Raw genomic sequence first — 16,742 nt, forward strand, 5'->3', positions numbered from 1 at the left:
CACATCCCCTCCTTACTGTAGTCTGATACAACTTGTAGATGAGAAAGGACTGGATGCATCACTTCCAGTGCTGCAGAATTTTTTCATTTCCAATGGTTGCCTTTTAAGGTTAGTTTAGGGCTCTTTGCACTCATAGCAATGGTGCCATGATGAGGACTCAAAAACAATTTTAATAAATCTGAAGCAGTCTTGCAGAATTATTTATTCTAAATACATGACATATCTTCATGTGTGAATGCAAGGCACCTTATCACATAAAGAAACAATATCATATATAGAATAAATACACTGAAAACCTCAAAATGTCTATTATGGATTATTACAAATGAAGACAAGAGAATAATACTGCATCAAGGAATTATATAAAGCTTTTATTATATATCAGTAACAAAATTCCTTTACTTCAACAACATTACTGTTAATCTCAAAAATAAATGTGCAAAAATGTGTACAACAATAATTCTAAATACATATTATTTTATACTGAACAATTATGCAATGTAAAAAATTAAAACAAATAGGAAAAAGGAAAATCCAACTAAAGACTAACCCTTTACATTTAGTTTAGCTTGCATGAGGACTAGTTTCCACAGTTCTTCAGCAATAGTTTGGGTATGTGATATGGCTTGTGCCTACAACGTTCATTCAGATGCCAAGTATCAGCTCTTCAGAAGGTCTGTCACTTATGTTCTACAAAAGTATGAACAATGGTATAAATCCAACTGCAAAATCCCAGCTGGGATAAACTCACTGAATTAATAGCTGAATAGTAAATCAGCACTTATGAAATCACTTTGCTTCAATGGGTCTACTCTAACAAGGAGTAGGAATGGGATTTAGGCCTAAATATTAGTCTCATCAAAATCAAGTTAATTTAGCAAGATTTCAGTAGAAAATAAGTACAATTCACTTAGTGAAGTTCAGACCCTATGTCAGGATCATTTGTATTTTTATTTCATTATTTAATGCATTCCCACCACTATCCCAAATTCACCAAATTCACAAATATTATATCTAGAATCAACAAATAACAGCAAACCCCCTACACATGTGTATATAGGAAAATCAGTACATTTCAGCCAGAAGTTTGCATTCTGTTTTCACTGCAGCAGTTCTCATTGCTAAAGAGTCCAGTCACTTTTGCTTTGGTCTCAGATAATCTCATGTATGGGATGCATATCAACGAAAGTTGGAGGCCAATCATTAATGGCAAGCTCAATATGGAGGGACTAAAATTACAAAAGTAAAGAATATGCTTCCTTTGCTTCATGGTAGCAACTGTGGCCTTTGCAGTGGTATTAGAGGAATGTGGAAACAGCATACATGCAAAATGCACATGTGTGAGCATGGATTCATATAAGGAGATGAGAGAGGAAGTGCATGATACCTTTTCCACCCCTAGATGAAAGATCAGTTGTTGGGGAAATGAAATTGTGATCCTCACCTGCTATTTCCTAAGTTCAGTGGTTCTTTGGCCCTCCAGGTGTTTAGGATTCAGCTTACAGAATATATGAGTATTGGCTGTGCCAACAGGAACTTCTGGAAGTGGATGTCCAAAACATATGGAGGATGAAAATGTGTGAAGCACTGCTCTAGCCAAACTTCCAAAGCTTCTTTTGATTATGATGGCATGTGTGTCTATGTTGTAAAATGTTCCTATTAACCAATTCCAAAACAACATCATAACCATCCAATAAAGATGGTTTCCTATTCATATTTTCTGAAATATACAAATTGAATACAGCAGGTTTTACTGCAGACTAAACATAGATAAGGATCAGTCTGCTAAATCAATAGTTTGTATTTGTCAGAATCATCTCCATCTGTTTTTCTGATGGAGGATATTCCTTTCTATAGCCTCTATTTCACTTCAATTCTGTACCTTGAACAAGCAGATAATAGCAGGTCTCTGTGGGTTGTCTACCTTGATGACAGAGCACATGTATCACAAAAAAATGTGGATCTGGTCCACATCTGGCTTCTACTGTTTTGAAGCAACAGCAGTTCAGGAAGAGTTTGGAACTGTTAAAAATGGGGAAGTGATTTCAGTGCAGGATTTCAGAGAAACTGCTACCAAAGCCGACAGGACTCAGCACCTCGGTTCATTGTAGTATTCTCTGTGCAGGTGAAAGCTTTCCGGAATTCCTCAAAATTACTCATGGCACCAATAACTCTGGAGGGAGTGGGAGGAGAGAGAAAAAATCTTTTAATGAAACAAAATGAAATGTCACAGATTTTTTCAGTAAAGGTTGTGGCCTATCTTTGTTCTAAACAAGCATATGTGCTCATGTCTTATTGTCAAGTAGAGTGGAACTTACTTCTGAACATGTAACAGGATTATTGAATTCTTCCTCAAGACATTTAAATATATGTGGTGTATTTAATGAAGAGTTTATTTAAGGATGGGCTATATAAATTTAGCTGTTTAGGAGCCAGCAGGATATGGTAGTTTGGATGTTGGACTATGATTCCAGGGTTCAAATCTCCACTCAACCATGAAGAAGGTGATCTTGGGCAAAAAAAATTCATACTCAAAGGAAGACTCGGGCTAACCCACTCTGAACAAATATTGCTAAGAATATCCTGTGATGGGTTTGCCTTAGGGTCATCATAAGTTAGAAATGATTTGAAGGCACCCAACAAAAGCAAAACAACCTTTCCTTCTTCTGAGGGATAAAAATGGAGTTTCCCTGCTAAGCAATTAAGACAGCTTTCTCTCTTTCTTTTCCCCTTTGTGTCTCCAATCTAGATTGCTGTCTTAGCACTGTCAACAGCAACTGTTTTTTCCCCTGCAAATGTAACTTTTCACTACCCATCCAGGACCATGTTACTTCAAACCTACAGACACAAAATGCCCTTCCCTATCATGTCCTCTTTATTTCTGTATGCAAAACTGTTTAAACTTCAAAACATTTTATTATCCATGGTAGAAAAATCAAAGTAATATTTGCATGTTATTTTGTATTTGAAAAACATTCTTCCCACAGAATAAAGGAATCCAATGCACAAGGAGCAAAATCTGTTAAAGCCCAACTGGTAATGTAGTTCACCTCAAAGGGTTTGTTTGCCAATCACTTCTGGAACCACAGCACTGCAAGGATTTCTGGAGGTGGATAGTAAGCCATTGCTACTGCTTCAAGGAAGGTGGAGGAACAGTGACCAAATTTGCCAACCAACTCTAGCAGCCAGCCAGTGCATATGTGCATAAGAGCAGCAGCGATCTCCTTTGCCAGCCAATCAGCTCTGCCAGCCTAGGCTTCCAGAGTTGGTTGTCAAAGGGGATCAAGTGCCCCCCCCCCCACATACAACTTCAGGAGAGGTGGAGGTAAATCAATCCTTCACACGCACTGGCTCCAGAAGGAAGCCTTGAGATATGCCCCACCCCTCCAGCTATTTGCAATTCTTCAATTTTTGCAGGGTTCCTTCACCCCTAATCTCTGCCAATGTGGAAGGCAATAATTTGTATATGGTACAAAATAACAACAGATTTAACATGAAGGGAGGGAGTCCAACTCCTGAATAATCCACAACACCTTGGATAAGCCAGATAAAACACGGATAAGACAGAGCTAAAGTGTCTTCCCTTCAACAACCATTATTATATGCCCTTTTTGTTCCCTTTCATTCATCTCTTTTCTAAAGTAAATAACACAAATCTTGTCAATCACCTTTGGTACTACTCTTTATGCATACTACTTAATTATACTTGCTACCACTTGACTTCAGATCAGCAAACTCATATTTTAGATGAGGTTATCAAGACTGCACACAATAGTCTTGATGAGGGCACATGATTAATTGATATAATTGCATTATAATCCCCCCTGTATTATTTTTCATCCCAGATTTTTATGCATTCTGATATCCTGTCTTACTTGTGGTCTGCAGCAGCATATTAAATAGTGATCTTAGTGTTACTGCCTTTTCCTTGAGTCGGCATTTTGTACCATATTACATCTATAATAATTATTTCTCTGTGCATCATATTAATTTACAATGTATTTTGATTGGAGGGCGCTTTAACGAACTGCACATTGAACTTGTTTGGTCTGGTACCTCTTATGGTTTTTAGTTTCTTGCTTGAGTTCTTCATTTATAAATAATAATAATAACCTTGCACCATAATTGAACTGTGCTGCCTTACTGCCAAACTCTTCCTTTGGAAGAATAACTTGTTAAATGAAATTGCATTTTTTAAGCCCCAAAGGTTCTATATCCCCAGCCCTTTTGTCTTCATTCTGCAGTATGTGTACAATTGAGAAGTTGATTCCATGTAGAGCATAAAGACAAAAAGAGAATTCTTATCACATTTCTTCTGGATGAAATGATACAATCCTGTGGTACAATTACACTTCTAAGATTACAATCCACAGGGCTGGCCCTACTTGTAGGCAAAGACAACAGCTGATTGAGGACGATGAAGTCCCCCATATATATTGACAGAAACACCAGCTGTTATATTGCTGTCTAGCTGCTGTCTCACACTCCATATCAATTAAAAAGATTAAAAAGGGGAATGGCTCCTGGGTAAGTGTGCAGGCTAATATGCAGCTATCTTGCAATGCACTCAGTAGGCACCAAGGATGGACATGTGATACTTTACTTATATAGTGCACTGGCACTAATGTTGCTTCATCGTAGCCTTTCTTTGAATGAGCGGAATACAGACTTCCAACTGAGATGTGAATAAGAAGGGTGCTTTAGGACAGAACTGTATGTTTCACAAGGATTGCCCTGACCAGATAGCTTGCTGCCTTCAGATACAGTGGAAGATACTATTGCCAAATATGCCAATATGCTGATCTGTGTAATTGTTAGTCAATCTAGCAAGGCAACCGTCAAGTGTTTCGTTCAATTCTTAAGTATTTGTCCCCAATAAGCATCACAGGCAAACCTGTGTGTATGTGTGTGTATGTGCACACACATGTAGAATGGAGTTTTCCAATTCCAATTATTTTTTCTTACTATATTTACTTAGATCCAGCAATTCGCAAGGGGAATAGAATAAAATCTAATAGAAAACTACAAAATCAAACCAAATACATAGTAAAATATGTACACAAATTTGCTCAAGTCTAATGCGCCATCAAATCTAATGCGCACTTTAATTTTCAAAATCCTGAAACCAAAAAAAGTATTTACTGGAAAATGTAATGCGCAGTGGCAAAAAAATCACTTTTTGTAATTTGGCCAAAAAAGGTGCGCACTACAGTGGATGCATGCTAGAACACCAAATCTTTCAGCAACAGAAAGAAAAATCTTGGGGTGCATCTATGCTGTAGAATGTATCCCTTTTAACTGCCCTGGCTCAATGCAGTGGGGTCATGGAGGCTGTAGTTTTGGACCATGGGGGCTGCCAAAGAATGCTGATACCTCACCAAACTACAAATCCTAGCATTTCATAGCATAGAATAGAGCCACAGCAATTAAATTAGAGATGAGGTCCCTCAAATAGGAGCTCCAGGTGCAGCTCCCGAAGCAGCTTCCTCTTTTCCTTTGGCTCAGCACTAAGATTACCATATTACGTGAATCTAATGTGCACCCTAATTTGGGGAAGGTAATTTAGACAAAAAAAGGTGAGCATTAGATTCAAGTAAATATGGTACTTCTTAACCCGTAGAGAAAGAATTAAACTAAAAAAAGTATCTGATTTCTAGACACGCAAAGAGTAAAGAGGGTACAGTCAAGACATGTTCCCCTCTTTCCTGACAAATGTTGTACCCTTATGCATTCAGGAAGCATACTTGAATGTGTTTGTAAATGTATCAAAACATTCCCAACTCCTGCTCACTCTATAGTCTAGGGATCCCCAAACTAAGGCCTGGGGGCCACGTGCAGCCCATCGAAGCCATTTATCCGGCCCCTGCAGTGGCAGTTCCCTCCTCCTCCACCAAGAAAGGTGCGTGTGGCACAGGGTAGGAGGGAAAGGCACGCACCTTTCCTGTCTACTCCCTCGTCTGGTGCATGCCTTCCAAAGCTTTGCTTGTTTATAATGGTATTTTAATTTTTATTTAATTAATAATTAATTATTAAGGGGTGCTTTGCTAGTGCTTTTGATGCACAAAGGTAGGAGGTTGGACTAAATGGCCCAAGGGGTCTCTTCCAACCCTCTTTATTATTTTTATTATGATTATGATTAACATTGAGGCTTTATTTATTCCTGTTTTGTTTTTGTTTTTTACTTCAAAATAAGATATGTGCAGTGTGCACTGCATAGGAATTTGTTCATAGTTTTTTTTTAAAAAAAAACTATATTCCAGCCCTCTAATGGTCTGAGGGACCGTGAACTGGCCCCCTGTTTAAAAGGTTTGGGGACCCCTGCTATAGTCCCTCCTTTGTACCCACTACTGTCCAAAGATATGTCCTGGGGATTGATTGAAGTACAAAATGGAAGGAAAGGGAAGTACACAACTATGTGGCAATACAACAGAAAAATCAAGGAATTGAAATCTGTCTCTTTTTTATGAGAAGAGAGAAACAACTTAAGTTAATTGCTTTCACTTTTACATTTTCTATTAAGTGTAAGTTTATAAAAGTACAACTGGGAGATTAAGGAATAAAAACACCTTAAAGTACCTAAATTGAGGAGGACTGTGAGCTCCAGTGTAGATTTGCTCTCTTGCTGCTTCTGGTCTAAAAGAGTTACATCTTACCTAAAACAAAGGAAATTGGTAAATGAAGTTGAGTCTACAATCTCAAATGCACAAATAAATCCTTGTGACTCGAGTGCAAGTACAAGAGCCAAGAAAAGCATATTTGATTTCAGCAAGATTCTGTAGGTTTGTTCTTAAGTTAAATTTTTATGTAAATTGAAACAAGTACTCCAGAATATACACATTATATCTATCTATCTATCTAGCTATCTAGCTATCTATCCATCTATCTTTGGAACACATGAGGAAGAGTTAACACCCCTGTGGTGTTTATTTTGCTGTCTGTGCCTCTGTTCAGAAGATTTCACCTCACTTTCTGTCCTTGTGATAATTGGATTTTTAAAAATGTGGCTTGTGGAAACAAGGATGGGTAAAAAAGCTTCAATGGAGACCCCTTTCCCCCTTGAGAACTTTTTCAGGAGTGACTGTCCCTTCAGAGGAGTAGATTTCTCTCACTTATTTTATTTATTTATTTATTTATTTATTTATTTATTTATTTATATTTATTTGCAACATTTACCCTGTTTCCCCAAAAATAAGACAGGGTCTTATATTAATTTTTGCTCCCAAAGATGCACTAGGTCTTATTTTCAGGGGATATCTTATTTTTCCATGAAGAAGAGCTCACATTTATTGTTGAACAACAAAATGAACATTTATTATATACTGTAAAGTAGTTGTCATCACAAACCAGCATAACCAGACAAACTATGAATCCTATCAAGAATTTCTTGTTACTACCATTATTTACATGTACAACAATCTATGGTACCTCTTGCAGTTTAGGTTTCACAAGGTTTCCACGCTGATTTCTCTCTATTCTAGTTTCAATGTAGTCATGAATGATAATAATATGGTAATAGAATAATAGTATAAAATAATAAGTTTCATGGCATAGGATAGGAATAAGGATGAGAGGAGAATCCCTATGCATCCTGTACCTTTAAGAAGCAGAAGGAGCAGGACGAGTGGAAAACCCTCTTCCTTCCCTCCCACCCTCCCTTGCCCTGGCTCCAGGAGCCAATCAGAAGGCTTGGGGGCGAAGAGAGTATGGCCAGGACGGAGCCTTGTCTCCAAAGGAAAAAACGGCAGCGCAGCAGCCACGGAAGGTTTTTCAAGCCGCGGCTGGGGGACAGGCAGGGAGGCACAGAAAGCAAGCACCTTCTCTCCCTCCCTCCCTCCGGTGTGTATGAGTGCTGCTTTAGCCCTGCAGCCATGCTTCCCAATGGAACTCTGCTGCAGCCTTAGTTGCTAGGTCTTACTTTCAGGGGAGGCCTTATATTTGGCAATCCCCCCAAACCCCTACTAGGTCTTATTTTTGGGGAGGTCTTATTTTAGGGGAAACACTGCCCTTCTTACCCCGAAGGGGACTCAGGGTGGCTTACAAGTTATATGTACATACAATATATTATATTATTAGCACTTCCTTTTGTCTCACCCCCATTCTTAACTATGAGTCATTTGTAAGTTGGATATTTGTAACTCGGGGTCTGCCTGTATATTGCTTTACGTTCAGAGGAATAACCAGAAAATAATGGGTTAACTGTACTAAAGCAGTACCAATCCGAATGTTATACCACTTTCAGTAAGGAATTCATCTTCTTTCATATTCACATATACACAACAAGGATCTTCTTGTTCTCCCATAGTTTGATTAGTTTTAGTTCTTCCCAATGTCTGGGTGTTTGGTCTGTGCTTATGTGGTACAAAGAGAGGAAATCTTCAGCAGAAGGAAAAAGGGAGGAAAACTAACCCACTGCCACCCAAGATCCAAGGCTCGAGAAAATATCAAAGTTACTTTTTGTAATCAAGAAGAATTGTCTGTTCACCATGAAGTGAGCAGCTAAATTTGTACATCATTTATGAAAAGCCACTTAGTATTACTCACGTGGGCGTAACTCAGAAAGAACAGCTGATTGGGGGTGAAGTCAATGCCTGGTAATAGAGCCTCCTCCTCTCCTTGTCTCTTTTCCTTGATCCATTTCCTATAGGCCTAATAAAGGGTACAATGGAGCACATTTAAAGAGGTGCAAACCTCATTGGCTCTTGTTACCACAACATTGTGCTTCAGTTTGTGTGAGGATGGGGTGAGGGTTGTGAGCATAGAAGCAAAATTGCTGCCTACCCTAAAAGCCTCCCGCAAACCTCCGTTATCTGCAATGTTTTCTGCCAAAGTTCTTTTTCCTTTTACCTGATGAAATGAAAGAATAGAAATAATTCAGGCCATTTTGATATGCTCTACATAAAATATTTCAATATATGGAAAAGTGGGGTAGGGGGGAGATCTACAGAGAATCTCACCATTCCTCAGTGACTTACATTCAAGCCTGCTTTCTTCCAATAATAGTTGTTATATTGATTGATCATACATTTTGTTTTCTCTTTAAATTTTTCTTCAGAGTCCAAAGACCACCAGGGATCCAAATTTCCATTTTTGTCATATTTACGGCCTGTATTTTTGTTTTCAAGAGAACAAATCTAAAGTTATAGGTAATAGTTATGAGCCTCTTTGAGTCCATTTCTGGGGAAGACAGTGGGTTACAATTCTAATAAATAAACAAAACTCCACAAAAATTGATTTTAAAAAAACAGACACAATTGCTAAAACATGCACACCTTTTCTTATTTTGATCAAGAATTAAAACCTATGCATTTCTTGCTGTTTGGGGTTTCAGGTGGGGTGGCATAATGCCATCATGAGCTTTTTTCACCGAAGAAGCAGCCAGCCAAACTCAAAGTATTACTGTGACAGAAGCAATGAGGAACACTTCCATTTGCCAACTTGATTTGAGAATTCCAGAATTGTCAGAGAAATTTGCCTTGTGATTCTAATTATGATAATCTGTTTTGATGATTCAGTGTGAAACCAAGTGATCCTAGGTTATTTCTGCCTTGGTGATTCTGAGATTCTCCAAGGTTCAGGACAGAAGAAGGGAAAGGGGCAAGGGATTAGGAAACAAGAAGGAGGAACTAGGAAACATGGAGAAGATGAGCCTAGGTAGGAATTGCAGGGCAGAATGAAAAATAAGACAAGTGAAAGTCGGGGAAGAAAGAATATGAGAAAGACTAAATTAATTGGACTGACTATAGGTTTAATGAATGAGAATTCCAGAACATCCCACACTCCAAACCAGAATTGAAGAACAAATGGTCTTCTAGAATTTGTTGGATAACTGCTTACATCAGTCCTAGCTAGAAATGAGGGTGATTGTAATTCAGCAACATCTGCTCCATAGACGTCATTCAGTGGGCAGCTCACAATCACGTGATAGCTTTAACATTGCAATAACGTTACTGTAAACTCAGTAATAAATAATATGCAAATAACTTTGAAGTAAAGGGAAATTATAGGTTGGTTAATTTACAATAAAAAAGGATTGCAACTAATTAAGTACATTGGTGTAAATCAGTTCTTAACAACCTAAAGGCTTATATTTCTTAGAAGAGGGCTGAGAGAAGGGGACTGAAGCATGATGTACATCATAATCCTACACACTTTCTCAGACAGCTTGGCCTTTCTCCTACATCAGTGTGTAAAGGACTCTAACAGTTGTCTTGTTTTCTAATCAAAGAATGAAACAGTGATAGTCACTCACCATTATTATCAAATCCATGGGTGAACTCATGACCAACAATTACTCCAATAGCACCATAGCTTAAAGACCTGTAAAATAAATTCAGTGCTCCTTTTAATATGTAAACAGACAGAGGACTAAAATGTGGCTTAATTTTACATCTAAATAAGAATGTCAATACTGTTGCAGTCAAAAAAGGAAACAGTGAACAGGAGAAAATCTTTCAAGAATCCATTGGGGGCGGGGAACTAACTATGAGAGCTTGATTGTTAACAAAGGATCTTGGAAATGATCAATAGTTCATTGTAGAAGTAAGACTGATTGATATATTCATAAAAGGTAGGTACACTGTCACATCAAACTCTGGGTATATGAAACCCATAAATGCCTTGTACAAATGCCTAGAGTACTAAACATGGTATGTGTTTTTAATCAACTGTTTGAATTGAAGTGTTCATATTAATGGACAAATCATATTTGAGTGTTACATTAATATCAACAGTTTTCATGGTTTGTTCACAATTAACCTCTTGTCATCAATTAAACCTCTCCATAGAACAAGGGGAAAATAAAACTCACATTTGTCACAGGATGGCAAAGAAATCATTTCCCTTAACAACTACACCTTTCAAACATGATTTCATTTAAATAAAGAGGGCGACAGGTAATTGACTTCTCAAAAGCACTTTGTACTATTTGTTTTCACCTTGTAAGCAATGCAGGGAAAATGGATTGCAAACTCTCTTAAGCCCAGTTGAGCAAAGTTATAAATCAATCAACACATTATTTATAATCAAAGATATCATATTGGGACATATGAGTAATCAATAAACATACATTGGTTAAATCAAATGAGTAGTTTTGTTTAAATTTATCATTACCTAAAAAAGATAAAATACCTGCCTTCAAGCTTGCTATTTAAATACACATAAGGGACAAAGAGGAGAGGAACAAGGAAGAGGTGCAAAGTCAGTTAAAAGGAATATGCATTGGTTCAGATGCGAAGAATCGAGCTTCTAACTGCACCATGGGATGAGCCAGGAAAGTGCCAGAAATGAAAGAACTGAGATGAAGTGTTTGCTTTCCCTCTTCTTTGGGTATTGAAGAACCACACTGTATGAGATGGGTTGTAACTTCTCTGTCCTAAGGCCAAAGATAAGCTGTAAACAGGATGCCTTCAAAACCTCCTTTTATCATGTTAGATGGGAGCCCACCAGTGAATACCAAGTGCTGTAGGCTATATTTCAGAGGAAGGAACTGGGAAACCACCTCTGAGTATTCCTTGACTAAGAAAATGTTATTAAAAATGGATCGTTCCCCCCCAGAGCAGGAGGTGAAAAGTCAGTCATTATCACACATATACATGCGCATGCACACACACACACACACACACACACACACACATGCACAGACATACAGCACACATACACTTCTGGCTGGTCATGCAGGTGCCTTGCTCTGATATCAGGCCTACCCAGACTGTTTTAATGATGAATTTTAAACTTCCATTCTATATTTTTGTTTTGTCTATGTTAATATTTATTTTATGGAAATATGGTTTAATATGTGTATTTTATTGAGTTCTTTAATGATTATGTGTTTTGACTATGTGTTTGGCAATGTTGTAGCCTGCCTCGAGCCATGAGGAGAGGTGGATAAGAAATATGATGATTATTATTTATTTATTTACAGTATTTATATTCCACCCTTCTCACCCCAAAGGAAATTCAGGATGGATTACAATGCACATATACATGGCAAACACTCGATGCCATTATCAGACATACCACACATACAAACAGACATAGAGGCTATTTAACATGTTTTTCCAGCTTCCGGCTTCATGAGGATATGCTTGATTTCAGCCACAGGGGGCTGCTTCATCGTTGACTGTGATGCTGATTCCTTTTGATGGTAATACTTCCTCATGTTCTTCGCACGCCATTGGCAGTTTTATGATATCATAAATTAAGTTAAATTAATCTCTCCACATTAGGCAGTACCTAGAATTTTCTACGTACAGACACATCTGCTTTCGAGCTGCTTAGGTCGACAGCAAGCTAGGTTATTAACAGTTGGGAGCTTTAATCCCAATCCAGGCTTTGAACGAATGACCTCACGGTCAGTGGTTATTTATTGCTGCTGGCTACTAACCAGCTGCGCCACAGCCTGGCTGTTGTTGTTGTTGTTGTTGTTGTTGTTAGCAGCAGCAGCAGCAGCCCAGAGCTTGGCTAGAGCTACTTGACCAGCTAGAAGCTGTGGTGGCAACATGGAGGAGGTGATGAGAGCCACTCCAACAGAGCTGATGCACTTACTGCTGGGCCATTTAGACAATGGCCACAGATTCATCATGAACATGCGGAATATAGGGCTGCCACAGAGCATATTTATACGTTGCTAAACTGCCTGGTGTAAATGGGCCCTGTGACGTGTTGGAGAATATTAACACTTGTTGCTCAACTGAGCCAAAGTGGCAGACTGAACTGTCTCACAGGAACTGTTACGGGTTCTGCTGAGACAGATTCATTGGAGATGTACCAGGAAAGATACTGTATAGTTCCCTACCTGTTGCAGGGGTATTTGAGTTTTGACTTCAACCTTCTCATCATCACTTAATATCAGCTTGAGCTCATATATTTTATACTTGGCATTGTCAATCACAGGATGCAAGCTTTTCTTGAAAGTCCTGCCTAGGGCTTGTCTCAATATGACTTCATACTTCCATTTCTTTGATCATAATGATCATGTGTATCTCCTAGGATATGTACATCATATTTATTATGGAAGCACTTATGATTCTTGTGTTAAAAAACATCACTTGCAATTTAATCCAAACAAAAACTAGTTGCTGAAACCGTTACCACTCCAAAACATGTTTTAAAAAACATCCAGATTTGTAAGACTTTTAGGGCTTCTCCTACAATGTCTCTTAATGAATATGCACTGTGTACACCTTCTGAGTATTATCATATAATGTGAATTCCTTCACACTACCATATATATAACATGGCCAAATTCTTATAATTCTGTGGTTTGTTTTTTACATTGGTTCCCATGAGGCAAATAAAATATTTTGCTATTATTTTATCTATTTCTTTACCAAATTTCCTAGAAAAACCAACCTTGAAGGAGACCCAGGATGTAGCTGTAGGAAAAGAGCAACATTTCACGAAAATTTCCTTCATTCCCCAAATCTATAGCAATGTGGCATTTTAAAACAGTGGTTCCCAAACTTATTTGGCCTACCGCCCCCTTTCCAGAAAAAATATTACTCAGCACCCCCTGGAAATTAATTTTTTTAAAAAAAATTAATAGCAATTAAACAGGAAGATATATGTATTAATGTTTCTACCTTTTTTGTAAAATATAGTAAAGAAAGGTGTAAATTAGAAACATTGAAGTTTGAAATTATGAAATTATTTTTTGAACTCAGAATAGAAAGATAATACAAAAAATGCATCTGTGGCCATTACCGCCCCCTGGATCGCTGCAGCGCCCACCAGGTGACGGCAGCGCCCACTTTGGGAATCACTGTTTTAAAACTTGAAATGAACCTTTAGTCATCCAAAAAAAAGGGTAATGAAAAGGTACCAAGAAAATGCAAATATAGCATATAGAAGATGTTATCTCACACTTCACAATGCTAGAAATTTGGGGATTTGGGAAATATTTCATTAGTGGGGCACAATTCTTATTGGGGGGCAGTGTCCCCATTCTGTCCCCCATATGCTTAAAAACTGCATCATGTAATGGCTTCTATCATCTGGAGCCCTTCAGTAAAAATGATTTCAGACTTGATGAAGGTCCAAGTGCACTCTGACATTCAATTGTATCTTTCATACAGTTTAATGATCCATAACATGCTAATTGCTTTCTGAGTCATGCCTAAAACTGGCAGGATGATTTAATTTCTACCCTAGCCTTTTATTTTGTTATATCTTCTACAAAAGACAGTTTGCATGTCATAAAATGCTTCCTGCTGATTTTTTCTCCCCTGTCACTGCAAAAATCCCATTACAGCCCTGAGGTTAAAATTATACATTTCAACAACGGAGACATTCCCATTCTGTGACAAGTTTATTATTTTAGATTGCATTGTAGAATGGACTAGCATCAGATATAAAATACAATCTTAAAAGTAAGCTCGTTCAGCTTTTTGATAATATAAAGCAATGTGACTAGAATATAAAACAAAGCTAATATTTTGTCCTCTATCACTGAGCCATTTTAGAAGAATTGCATGAATCATCCTGATTTGATTGTGTAAATAGCCTGATCATTGTGTTTCTGGTAGTGAAGCTTTTGGAAATGAGTGAAATATTCACAAACAGATGCACAAGATACAGGAGGCATAAGAAACTTAGTTCTTATATATTTTTTAAATAAAGCTTTTGAAACTTTTAAAGATTGAACTCTGCATCTTTGCCTCATAAACTCAAGAATTCTTTAGCAGCCACAACACTTCACCTTCTTCTTGCTGTGAGCTAACTGCTCAATTAAGTATCCTGTTTGTGTTTTTGGATGCGCTACTATTTTTGGGAGAATTCGCTATCACTGTTAGAATTCATTTTGAATTCTGATCCTGTTGTCTGGAGTATTAGCTATCCCTCCTAATTTGATGACATCTGCAAACCTGATAAGTACATCCTCTTAACCTTCATCCAAGTCATTAATAAAGATGTCGAACAGTACTGGGTCCAGGGCTGAACCCTGCAGCACTCCACTAGGCACATCTTTCCAGGATGAAGAGGAACCATCATAATGTTTGTCATTTTGACCACACTTTGATGTTGCTTTGCCACACATGTACCAATTTCCACCTGTGAAATTTGGGGGGGGGGGGGGGGCTGTGATGTCATAAACATATTAGTGAAAGGAAAGTTTCCTGTTTGGTTGGGATTAAGATCACAAAATAAAGTGGTACCAATCCAATGATAGAAATACATTTCTAAAGCAGACTAAGAACTGGAAAGACACCATGGAAGCTAAGGGAAGGATCTCTTCACACTGGTCACTGAGATCACCACACATCGTGGCAAATCCTGTGACTGCCATCAGGGGGAGGGGAGCATGGGGAATCCATCAACCTACACCCCACATTGCCCAGCTTACTGGCAGGGCAATCCCATGGGGGGAAGCATCAACTGTCCAGCTTCCTTCATTGATCAAAGGCAACACAGGAAGCATCCTGTGTTGCCACTGTGACTGCATGCTCCACTTTGCTGCCCCTTTAAGCATGGAGCTTTGCGTCATGTAATGGGAGCTGGCAGACTCCGTGCTTAAAGGGGCAGCAAAGTGGAGTAAGCCACTGATTCTTCCCCTGTCTGATGAGGTTGCAAGAGAAAGAAATGCCAGCAGACTAGTGAAGAGGGAGGAACATAAAATAAGCAGTGAGTAAGAACAGAAAAACAATTGAAGAGTATGTAAAGGAGGCAGCCTGAGGGACAGGAAGATAGGCGAATGGGAGAAGAAGAGATTAATAAGAAAATTGGAATATCTGATTTAGACTGTTTCAAACCATCAGGTTTTATTTTCATGAACTAAGAGATGAAAGAGCCTTGCAGATATTCACACAACCTTTTGTTCTTCCCTTTGTAATAAAAGCAAACAAGACAAAGATTTAAATCTTTGTTTATTTTAATCCTGCATACAAGATGTTATTTCAGTGTCTGTTCTCCTTTATCTGAAAGAAGACTTCTGCACTATTTTCAAGCACTTCACGATCTCGCCACGAAAATACTTTTGTGCAAATATATGCTGCTTTTCTGCATAGAAATTGAGCTTGGAAGGAGAAACAGTGTTTTGGAGCAGGACACAGTGCATTTTCTATACAATGTCCTTGTGAAAACAATGTCTCTTGTGCAATATTCTTGAGATTTTCTGTGTATTTGGGGGTGGGGGTTTGCAGGAAAACATGCCTTTATGTAGTTCATGAACATTTATATAATTTAAAAAATTCACTGCTACACAATATATTGCTATCTTGAATTTTTCCCTCTGAGGTAGGAGTTTCAGCAGTTAGTTCATTTGAATACTGACTGTTAACCAAAAAAAAACCACAAATGTTTTTTTTTTTAATGCACTCATTGAAACTTCAAATATCCTAAACCTGAGATGAGGACAGTGAAGCCCAGTGCCTATATCCATAGCCTTTCTTCTCCCCTATGCTCTTAGGTTTTACTCTAGAATACCAACAAACACATACTGGGGTAAAAGAATGTGTGTGGTGCATTTGGGAAGCATTTTCACTAGACCATTTTGGACCCAGTGAAGTCACCCAGAAGCTGGCTTCCAGGTCAGTTCCTACTGGAAAAAAGGTGTCTTCCAGCATTTATGGCAAACATGGTGCCTGCATGTCTTCTTTTTTAAAAAGTGTATTCCAAGTTCCTTCATGGGATCAATGCAGCTCAACAACTGCCCTAAAAAATTACAAATGGGAGAATTTTTGTTCTTTATTTGAAAGTGATCTTCTATATATATATATAAGAGAGAGAGCAGATGTCACCATGCTAAA

The 16,742-nt window shown here is 38.1% G+C and overlaps 1 protein-coding gene across 3 annotated transcripts in view; it reads right to left on the bottom strand.

Annotated features, from left to right (window-relative positions):
• Nucleotides 1-350: 350 nt before the first annotated feature.
• phex (phosphate regulating endopeptidase X-linked) overlaps nt 351-16,742 on the bottom strand; it is a 145,082-nt gene continuing 128,690 nt past the window's right edge. For all 3 annotated transcript variants that reach the window (XM_062977220.1, XM_062977219.1, XM_062977222.1), the window contains exons 17-22: nt 10,250-10,317; nt 8,973-9,103; nt 8,779-8,844; nt 8,542-8,646; nt 6,577-6,653; nt 351-2,173 (exon numbers count right to left, since the gene is read on the bottom strand). In XM_062977220.1, the coding sequence (XP_062833290.1) occupies nt 2,071-2,173; nt 6,577-6,653; nt 8,542-8,646; nt 8,779-8,844; nt 8,973-9,103; nt 10,250-10,317 (550 nt within the window). In that variant the 3' untranslated portion in view covers nt 351-2,070. The remainder of the gene's footprint in view (nt 2,174-6,576; nt 6,654-8,541; nt 8,647-8,778; nt 8,845-8,972; nt 9,104-10,249; nt 10,318-16,742) is intronic.

The sequence above is a fragment of the Anolis carolinensis genome, chromosome 3 (genome assembly GCF_035594765.1).
Source record: "Anolis carolinensis isolate JA03-04 chromosome 3, rAnoCar3.1.pri, whole genome shotgun sequence".
Taxonomy (NCBI): Eukaryota; Metazoa; Chordata; class Lepidosauria; order Squamata; family Dactyloidae; genus Anolis; species Anolis carolinensis.